General features: G+C 34.6%; 1 protein-coding gene across 1 annotated transcript; it reads left to right on the top strand.

The window, feature by feature from the left end:
- The first annotated feature begins 4,816 nt into the window (after positions 1–4,816).
- LOC132630610 (putative wall-associated receptor kinase-like 16) lies at positions 4,817–11,192 on the top strand. The gene is made up of 4 exons (XM_060346176.1): positions 4,817–5,315; positions 7,529–8,022; positions 9,394–9,570; positions 9,762–11,192. The coding sequence occupies exons 1-4, from the start codon at positions 4,828–4,830 to the stop codon at positions 10,982–10,984; spliced, it is 2,382 nt and encodes a 793-aa protein (XP_060202159.1). The 5' UTR covers positions 4,817–4,827; the 3' UTR covers positions 10,985–11,192.
- Positions 11,193–11,664: the final 472 nt, after the last annotated feature.

The following is an 11,664-nucleotide window of genomic DNA, read 5'->3' on the forward strand; positions in this document are numbered from 1 at the left end:
TGTAGGATCCCCATCAAAGATTGTATTCGAAACGTTCAAACCGTACATAGTAAAACTATAAGCAACAGAAAGGGATTTCTCGAGCGTAGATGCGCTTTTGAGATGGTCTTTGGAAATTGTCATACTTCTTTTCAATCGCTGCCAAGGTATATGGCAGCTCTACAACATTTTAATAATGGTACTGTTGTAGAGTGGCGGCTTATAAAGGGTAAAATCTTCAACTTCGTATTTTGGACATTCAAACCATGCATTGATAGTTTTGTTCACTGTCGACCAGTGATATCCATAGATAGTACGCATGTATATGGTGCCTACGACATCAAGCTCCTAATTGCAATAGGAATGGATGCCAATGGGTCAATATTTCCTCTTGCTTTCGCAATTGCCACTAACGAGAGCAATGACACATGGGGGATCTTTTTTACCCATTTGAAAACTCATGTTATTCAGGATCGTACCGGCATATGCGTGTTGTCTGATCGTCATAAAGTCATATTGCACAATATGGCTAATTTACCGGGGTGGCAGTCTCCCTTTGTTTACCATCGCTATTGTTTAAGGCACTTGAAGGCAAATTTGCAATCAACGTTTCACAATGACACTCTAAACAAATTGATGTGGGGGGTTGCGATGGAGCATCAACAACGAAAATGGGCTGCAAAAATGGATCTGATCAGGGCAGTGAGTGAACCCGCATATGTTTGGTTGATGAAGCTCGAAGTTAAAAAATGGACGCTTCATGCTGATGGAGGCAAAAGATGGGGCATGCTCACAACAAACAGCTCAGAGTCTTTCAATGGCTTGCTGAAATCTGCTCGAGGACTACCTGTCACCGCAATGGTGAAAATGACTTTCAAGCAGGTTGTGGAGCGATTTGTTGTTAGGACAAGGCAGGCTAGAGCGATATTAGCCGACGGCGGGACATGGATGCCAAAGCCCTTAAAAAATATGGAGCATTATAGAAAAAAAAGTGAGCATCACCAAATGACCGAGTATGACCCAATTCAACATGTGTATGAAGTTAGGACGGGTTATCGCAACGGTAAGGGTGGAAACGTGCATACCGTTTATGAGGCAACAAGAACATGCACTTGCGGTAAGTGGCCAAATGTACCACATGCCGTGTTCTCATGCTGTCAAGTGCTTCGAGAGAATGAGAAAAATGGTAACAAGTTATGTGGCGGGGGAATACAAGGTCCACAGTTACCTTAGAGCATATTCCGGCCAATTCCACCCACTTGGTAATGAAGCTTATTGGCCAAACGAGCCGTTTTCGATGGTTGCTAACAAGGATTACATCAGAAAATTGGGCATTAACTCACGAAGTCGTAGACCCAATCAAATGGATGTTAGTGAAAGAACTTATTCTCGCAAGTGCTCCACATGTAAGCAATATGGCCATGACAAGCGTGCGTGTGGGCAACAAGGCCGTGGTAGTACAAGCACGTCTCAAAGTAATAGAGCCTCTAGAATTTGAAGATTGTATTATTATTGTAATTTATTATTGTATTGCTTTGAATTAGTATTGTAATTAAATGGAATGAATTATTTTTTAATTAGTATAAACCTCTCGTATTGGATGAATTATTATTAAATCAAATATTTATATTTGTACATTCAAATATAATAAAACACTTAAATCAAAACCCTATAAATATGACAAGTTTCAAAACTTACTTCGGGGCACTTTAGAATCCCTAAAACGACGATCCAAACGTTTAGGTGGAATTGATGTAATGAGCCGACATTATTTTACGCAAAAAAAGATATTAAGTTTTATATAAAATATTGATATTTTGGGGTTTAAAACATGACTAATATTTGCCCAAAGTATGGAAAAAAATGTGATTTGAAAGGTAACACCAAAAAAAAAAAAACAGAAGAGCTGCTTCACGCACAAATTTCGTGCGTGAAAGGCCCAAGCTGCATTTTTGCAGTTTGGTCCTTTCACGCACGGAATTCGTGCGTGAAACCTATTAATGTTTTTTTTTTGTACTAGTTTGGTTCAACTTTTTTTTTTTTGTGCTAGAAAAGTCGCGGATTCGGAAATACGAGAAAATATAGCTTTATCTACCTTAACAAGAGCTCAATAAAAAGGTGGTACTTAATTTTCTCTCTCTTTCATATTTTCTTTGAATTGTTTCCCCTAATGGAATCTCCTCCACCATCCAAGGTTATAGAAAGGGCAGTGAATGCTCTTCTCAAATGGAAAGAATCCAGATCCAAAATTCAACTACTCTGTGATGAGATGAAGATTACAGAGAAGAGAAAAACCCTAATGATGGAATCTCCCCCACCCTCCGAGAAAGGGCAGTGAATGGAAAGATCCCATATCCAAAATCCAAAAACCCCCCCAACTACTCTGAACATCAGAGAAGAGTTAATTATCTCTCTTAATCCTTATCTTGTATTCTTGTTATTTACAATTTCGTCTTGTGTAATTCAATTAAGTCCCCACAAAGTTGTTAGTCTAGAATCTGATTGGACAAGTGTCCTTAGTCGTTAGAGTCATTTTGTTTCCTTTTGCTGGATTGTATAAGGCCACCTGCTTTGTACTCGAAATCTATCTTGAATGAAATACTATCAAATTTCTCCTAAAAAAACAAAAACAAATCTACATTAACAAGAAGTGGAAACTATATGTTCTTCTCAAAACAGTTTTGAGAAGAAAATTGTATTAGAGCCTGTTTTGATTGGTTTATTTTAAGTGCTTTTAAGTCAAAATATTTTTTAAGTACTTTTGTAGTGTTTGAGTAACATAAACAAGTACGCACTTGTTTTCAAGCTAAAATAACAAAAAATAAGTCAAAGTCACAAGTTAGAATTCTTAACTTATGACTTTTGGCTTATAAGTCAAAAGTCATAAGCCCATCCAAATGGACTCTTAATCAAGATTAAAAGAAAGGAAAGCCTACACAAGAGGGGTACAAAACTGCAATTTTAATATTTTTTTACGCGGATTGCCCTTCCTTTGGGTGGTCTTTAATTTTTGCCCTTAGCCTAATATTCTAAGGTTCTGGGTTCGAACCCCAGCTCAGTAAAAAAAAAAAAAACGGGAATTTCGCAAAATAAAGATTTGAATTCGCAAGGCAAAATTTTGCCTTCAAACTCTGCCTTAAGGCGGAGTTTTGAAGGCAAAATTAAGGCATAAGGCAAAGTATGCCTGATGGGGCAAAGTTTGCGGGCAAACTATCTTATTACTTTTCATGCTGTTTTAGAGAGATGAATAAATCAACATATGTGATGTTTTGAAGAAAAAAAATCTCAGTTTCTTGCTATAGATAGAGCCTTAAGTCTGAGCTTGTTACACCAGGATCAGTCTGGCTTTGCTTTCTGTTGTACTGGAGACCGTTATTTGCTGGTTATCTTTATGCTCTTTATTCAAATGACTGGGTGTTCTGCCAGTGCGATCCGTCATGTGCATTTCATGCACTGACTCCTGTTCTTGTTGCTCTACCACAAGTTCAATTGACTCCCCCTTTGTACGTAGAGTAAATTATTTTAGGCAAAAATCTACCTGAAGGCATAGTTTGCAGGCATCGGGCAGAGTTTGCTTGCAAAACTCCGCCTACCTTAATTGTTATTTGAACAAGTAAAAGTTCTGTCTTGATTCGAGTGGGGATAGCATTTCTCTTCTGCATGTCCATGAAGTATTCTCTTTCGTTTTCTTAATTGAAGAAATAATTAGAAAATAAAACAACAAGTACAAAAATGAGTAATAACCCCCACTAGAGATTGGTTTCGTAGGAGCAAGTCAGAATGATTGAGAAATAGAACCATCTGATTTAATACGTAATACATATTCGAAAGGTAAAATTGGTTAATTGTTGAAAGGCTCAAAAGTCGAATCTGAATCTAGAAGGCAGAGTTTGCAGGCAATTAAGCCTGATGGAGCAGAGTTTGTACACAACTTTTGCCTAGCGATTTTTTTTTAATTTTCGCCTGAGTAAGGATTAAAACCCGGAGCCCTAAGATTTTAGGCGAAAGACAAAAGTTAAATAGTTTCATTTTGATAAGCAAAAATAAGGGCATTACTGCAAATTGCCCAACTTGCATTCCCAGCCAATATGTGCTGTCATAAATGTCAGAGAATGAAGAAAGTTGACTAAATTAAATCCATGGAATTGATTTGAAAATTGGTGCAAAACTAAATAAAACAATTCCTAAAATTTGTTTTAATATATTCATCTCATTCTACTTTAAGTGTCTTAGTTTGATTTGAATGTGATCCTAAATTAAAGAAGTGTATAATATATTAAAATATCTTTTGAATCTTGTGATTATAAATTGTCATGTATGATATTTGATTAATTGTCAACTTACTAAATATAAAAAGAAATATTTTTTTTGAAAATAAATCAAAAAAGAAAATAAAACACTTAAATTGTAACGGAGGAAGTAACTTCTTTTATCGTGTCCGGCTAACATGGGCATACCTAAGAAATAACCTACAACTTTTCACCATTATCGATGTCGGGTGATTAGAAATACTCACCTAGTAATATTTTTCTCTATTAAAATTTGAACTCTAATCTTGAAAATTGCATCTACTTTATTCACCATTGCACCACTGAATTGTATCCATATTAATGATTCCTCGTCGACTTTGATTTTGTCAAAGTCTTCGCTGTGGGCACATTATTTGGGGGCGAAGCTACGATTGTCAACGTCGTTGTAGTTGATTACTGACTACTGAGCACTAGGAATTTTCTACTAGTATCTCACTATCTAAGGTCGGATTCATCTCAGTTCTCTCTCTCTATATATATGTAACCCTTTGCTCAATACGTGCTTTTCATTTCCATTACTATTATCTTTCAAAAAACAATGCAGCTTAGGCAAGTTGCTCTTTTTTCTTTCCCACTTGTGCTAATCTTGACATTAGCCACCGCCCAAATTATCCCTACTAACACCACTACTCCTCCTCCCATCACCACCACTCCTCCTCCAACGACAAACACCACATCTCCGCCAACCAACACCACCACCACCATTACCAAAGCAGCTAACATTACAAAACCAGGATGTCCGAAAAAGTGTGGGAACCTTACAGTACCATATCCTTTTGGGATTGGCTTAGGATCTGGTTGTGCATTAAACCCGAATTTCAAGATCAATTGTGACACTAAGACAACTGGTACTCCGAAACCCTTCATATGGAACATTCCGGTTTATGACATCTCGGACGCTGAAATGCGCGTATCAAGTACGTTAAATCGGAGGTGTTATTCATCAACAGGAATGTTGATTCGAGATGATCCTGCATGGATGAGTTTAGGAACCTCAAGTCCTTACAGTTTCTCTATCCTCAACAGGTACTCTAAATTCAAAGCGACTTATTGTCTGTTTGATCGAGATTTCAAAATTTATTTATTTTGAAAAGCGTTTTTCAAACTTGAAAAGTAATCGTTTGTGTCTGGCTAATCAATTTAAAAAGAACTTTTGTCAACATTGAATAATAATTTATGCTTGATCAAGGTTTCAAAAGTGATTCTGGAGAAAAATTATTTTGCTTTTAGCTTCTGAAAACAACTTTTTTTACTATTCAAAAACACCTATTTTATTCAATTCTCTAAAATAAGTACTTTTAACTTTCCAAAAACTTGATCAAACAGACTATTTATATGATTCAACTAAACCTATGGATGGCTTTCTTCTTGAATTACATAGCTTATACAAAATGTTTATATATTATAAATAATTACACAGGGTAAATGAGGGAACAAACTTGAGCCATTAAAATATGTCAAATCAATAAATGAGAAATGACTCCACTCACTCAAAGTTTGCTCGCGTCAATGTATGTTTGGGTCCGGATTACACTTGACTTGTCGCGTTACATTATTTTGACCCAATAATTAATGAAAAATTACGTGTTATAGCTACTTTTAGTACATAACTAGTGATATTAACTACCTTTTGTTTTAATTACTAATAATAACTAAATACTTTTTGAATTTAACTAATATAACTACAGAGTAACTTTCAGTTACTGGTGCATAAATACACCTAAAATTTAGCACCCCCAATCCCATATCCCCTTTTAATAGTAACAATATTAATCACTTAATATACATTATCATTCTCTCTTCTTTTTCATAAATTTTTAACTTTCTCTATTCTCACGCTATCCATTTCAGATTTTTCATTTCTCAAATCCCTAAAAAATTCTCTCTCTCCTTCTATCAACCACCACCACGACTGGTGGCGGCCGCCCCTCTCTCAATTTTTTTTTGGTTTCCATGATTTCAAGCTTTGTGGACAAATTAAACATAAGAAGGCAATTAACCTTTCCGTTTTCTCTTTTATGTGAATGATGTTCCAACTCGAATGATCATTCATTATGGTTGTGAGCTTATCTCCCATTGTGGGCAAGTTATAGCTGTAAATGCCAAGACTTTTGGGTTGTGGACCAGTGCCCATGAATCTGGACCGAGTTGCATTTGATTTGTGGCTAGGGTTTTTTTTGGTGGTCTAGGGTTTTTTAGGGTTTTGAGAAGATGAAAAATATATGTATTTGTGTATGTTCTATGATATAGCTACCAATTGTTGTGGTTGGTGGTGTATTTATGTAAGTTTTTTCATATTTTTGTGTATTTTGTTCAAATTAATTCCATCAGTTCATCCAGTTTCAAATACATGAGTGACGAAAATACATTGTAAGTTTTCTATATATTTGTGTATTTTGTTCAAATTAATCCATCAAATACATGTGTGATGCAAATTGTTACTCACACAAATACATGAGATTTAATATAAAAGTACATGGGATTTGATTGGTAACTTCAAATACATTGGTTATGCTATCAAATACATGTGTAAATCAAAACGAAATCAATATTGAAAACTTCAAATACATTACCGCTAAAATACATGGGTGATGCAAATTGTTACTCACACAAATACATGAGATTTAATATAAAATACATGGGGTTTGATTGGAAACTTCAAATACATTGGTTATGCTATCAAATACATCGGTAAATCAAGAACGAAATCAATATTGAAAACTTCAAATATATTGGCTGCCGAATGTTTTCAAATTTCAAATTTTTTATTTTTTATGTTTGAATGTTGAAGATTGGATGGAGGAATAGAAAATGGTTATGGAAAGGTAATCTAAAATTTGATTTTGTGGAAGGGTATGGTAAAAAAATACCAATTAATAGCTAATTAATTGATCTCACCGTTATGGCCTTAAATCAAGGGACATGTTTTAATTTTTTTACTGTGTTACTATGTATTTATAAGCATCAAATACATCCGAAAAAATACCTTAATTTGGGAAAACATAGCTACAAATGGTAATTTTTAAAAGGTAGCTATAATGATAGGAAACTACCAAAAGGTAGTCATTTTGTTAATTTTACCATAAATTAATAGGTTATTTCGAGTTCAGCCAAAAAACTGGCCATAATTCAATTCGCTTAAAGTTAGATTGCTCGGGAGGGTTACTGAAAATGAGTTGATTTTGCCTTCTCTTTACACCTAAACTTACTGACTCTAAATTGTGAATTTACCTATGTAGATTCACCGTCGTTGGTTGTGACGAAGCTGCAATAATAGTTGGACACGACTTCGCTAATGGCTGCCCCAGTGTCTGTATTAGTTCAGATCAAGTAGTTGAAGGAAGATGTATGGGTGCTGGTTGCTGCCAAATAACAATACCAAAAGGCTTGAAATATTTCAACACAACAATGCAAAGCTCCAAACAAAATCACAGCTTAGTTTGGTCTTTTAATCCATGTGGTTATTCATTTCTTGGTGAGGCAAGTCGATTCCAATTCAATGGCATACAAGATCTCAGTGATGTTAATTTTGTAAAGAAGATTTTGGATAATGTTCCTATTGTGCTAGATTGGGCTATTGGAAATATAAGTTGTGTCGAAGCGCAGAAACGTAACGATTATGCTTGCTTGCGTAATAGTCAGTGTATCGATTCCGACACTGGCCTTGGTGGTTATAGGTGCAGCTGTAACCCGGGATATGAAGGCAATCCATACATCGGCCCAGCTTGCCAAGGTAACTTGATTTCTCTATTTCCTGACATGTTTGATTATCCATTTTATTTATACCAATATAGTCTCTTTTTCCCCCTTTTATGCTAACTATTAGTGGTAAGGGAATCCAAATAAAAAAAGGGAAAGATATTAAAAAATCAAGGGATTCAATATATTGTATATATACATAAAAAAAAAAATTAATTTACTATATATTATTCTTTTTTTTTTTTTTTGGGGGGGGGGGGGGGGGGGGAGGGGCAGGGGGTGTGTGTGGGGGGTGTCTTTGCCACCATTTGTGAAGAATTTGTTATCTCACACTCGATCCTTTAAAAATGTTAGTACAAATTTGTTAAGGTCTTCATTAAGTTATAAATTTTAGATTTAGTATATCAAAATGGATATTATTAATAAAGTTGTAGATTAATTAGTAGGACTATAGTATGATATATTACCATGGTGCAGTAATATTAGTATTGTTTTACCAAGAAAAAATAATTAGTATTGAGGATTTTTGTCTGCTCAAATGCTAATACAGGACTTTTAAATTGAAACTTTTTCTCTTTCTTCCTCCATGACTGCATAGGGAAGAGGCACATATATATATATATATATATATATATATATATATATATATATATATATATATATATATATTTATCCTAGCATAGTGAGGTACCTTCCTCCCTTTTCTTAAAACAAATTCTATTAGTTCGGAATCAAGAAGTACCTTTTAACACATAAATATTGTAAGTTGCATTTTTTTTTAAGTTAATATAATGAAAAATTATACTTTAAAATATTGATCAAAATTCACATAATTTGAATCTGAAGAAGTAAAAAATATTACTTTACAAAGTGGAACAGAGGGAGTATTGTTATTTTACTCCAAAAAAAAAAATCAGCTAAATTTTTAGGTGAATCAGTCTAGCAATGAGGTCACTAGTAACTTATTTATATAAGTAATGTTTAAAGATTCATAGCTGCATAAATACTATTGGTTAGCTTTTAAAATATTTAATTGCTTATGACGAAGAATATGGTTTAAAATCTCATCATTGTAAGCAAAAAATGTCGACAACTATTGGAAAAGGAGTAACGCTAATTAAATACTTGTAGTTGCCATTACTGAATTACAAAATAATGCTGGAGCTTACAATGTCACATCCTACATGTAAATATGTAAACAAAAAAGATAAAAGACACGAAGTGTCAGGAATTAATTTATTCGAACCAAACAAATATTTAATTATGTACACCAAAACTTTAGCTGATGAAAAGAAATTACCTAATATCATAATTTTCATCACATTTTGTTTGATCGTTTGGTCATACTTTTGGGTGTAAGCGTTGTGGATTAATATGTCAATGTTTTCCTTGTTTTATATGCTAGATATTGATGAATGTGCGGATCCAAATACCAATTCATGTGAACATAATTGCATAAATACACCGGGGAGTTACAATTGTTCCTGTCCAGAAGGATACACTGGTGATGGAAAAAAGAATGGCCGTGGTTGTATTGCACCAAACTCGAACTCGGAGTTCCCATGGATCAAGTTTTCTGTAGGTAAGTTTCTCAGAAATTGAACTTACATGTACTCACATATAGATAGACCACCTGCTTACTTTTTATTGAAAAGGTCATGGATTATACACAGTAGTGAAAATGAATACTTTTTCTTGAAGTGAAAAATAAAATTGCATGCATGTCCCTTCTCTTAGATTTCTAATTCTAATAAAATTTTGGTTTAAACACAGGTATGGGAGTTGGTTTTATGTCCCTAATAGTTGGGATGACTTGGCTTTATTTCAGCATCAAGAAAAGAAAACTAATTAAACTTCGGGAGAAATTCTTCCAACAAAATGGTGGTTTGCTCTTGAAACAACGAATCTCTTCTAACGAGGGTGGTGTGGAAGCAACCAAAACTTTTACAGCGGAGGAGTTGAAGAAGGCTTCGAACAACTATGCCAGTGATAGAATTCTTGGTCGTGGTGGAAATGGAATTGTCTATAAAGGTATTCTACCTGATAACCGCATAGTTGCAATTAAGAAATCTAAGTTTGTGGACGAGGATCAAACTGAACAGTTCATCAATGAGGTACTTATTCTTACTCAAGTCAACCACAGAAACGTGGTGAGGCTCTTTGGGTGTTGTTTGGAAGCTGAAGTGCCTTTACTGGTCTATGAATACATTTCTCATGGAACTCTTTACGAGCATATCCACAATCGAAATGGAGCACCTTGGTTATCTTTGCAAAATCGACTACGAGTTGCTAGTGAGACATCAAGTGCACTTGCTTACCTTCATTCACCAGTGCAAATGCCTATTATACACAGGGATGTCAAGTCTGCCAATTTATTATTGGACGATGTTTACACTGCGAAAGTGGCGGATTTTGGAGCTTCAAGATTAATCCCTCTTGGTCAAACACATATTGCTACATTGGTTCAAGGGACATTAGGGTACTTGGATCCTGAATATTTTCGCACAAGTCAATTGACTGAGAAAAGTGACGTGTATAGTTTTGGAGTAGTTCTTGCAGAACTTTTAACAGGGATGAAACCTATTTCGAGGGACAGAAATGATGAGGATGACAAGATCAATTTGGCAGAATATTTTGTCCTGTCCATGAGAAAGAATCAATTGTTTCAAATTCTTGATCGTCGAGTGGTAAGAGAAGGAAGTCTTGAGCAACTCCAAAAGGTGGCCGAGCTAGTGAAAAGTTGTCTTAAATTGCTTGGAGAAGATAGACCTACAATGAAAGAAGTAGCATCGGAACTAGAAAGTTTGAGAAAGTTTACCAAAAATAACCCTTGGGCTAATGGACACGGAAATGAAGATGAATCATCAGATCTTTATTCAATTCCAATTGAATCTAATACAGGTATCAACAATTTCTCTGGACAATATTGTTCCGACTCCAACACAAATAGCAGCAACTTTTCTTCAATGATATATAATACAAATATCCCACGATGATCTAAAGAAGGCCAAATAGTTCTTCAATGTTGAATTTTTTGATGTAATATTTTGCTTTTGATTTGTACTTTTCTCTTTGGATATCGGTTTGCACAGAAAATTATTCCTTCAAGAGCCTATTGCCTTTAGGGTCAAACTTCAGGTGAAGCTTATAATGTATAGTTTCTAGTCTTAATATGAGAAAATTTGTTGTTTATACTATTGTTGTGGATTCTGTATTTATTTATTTATTTAAATGGTTTTTATTCAATTTAGATCAGAATGTTGGTAAAACAAATTTTGATATACTAAACAGCAACAGAATTGAAATGGAGAAAGTAATATTTACACAGAGGAAAAGTAATATTTACACAGAGGTTTCAGTGTCTTCAATCTTGAAAGATGAAGGATGAAATTTATTTATTCTATACAATATTATTTGGTATTATCAAAACCACACACAATTGAGGGAAACACAACTTTGATTACAAGCTCTAATGGTGGATTCGACAATCTTGTCCGCTAGAGTAAATATGAGAAGAGGAATAAGAGAGAGGAGCCACAGAGAACTTTGCATTGAATGAATTGAATTTGCTCAAATGAAAATATCTACGGTACAAGCTAACTAATTAACTAACAGTGCACTAACTATCCTGCTTAACATCTAAACTACCAGCTAACTACCAAACTAGGTAAGCTAG

This window comes from Lycium barbarum, chromosome 3, assembly GCF_019175385.1.
Source record: "Lycium barbarum isolate Lr01 chromosome 3, ASM1917538v2, whole genome shotgun sequence".
Taxonomy (NCBI): Eukaryota; Viridiplantae; Streptophyta; class Magnoliopsida; order Solanales; family Solanaceae; genus Lycium; species Lycium barbarum.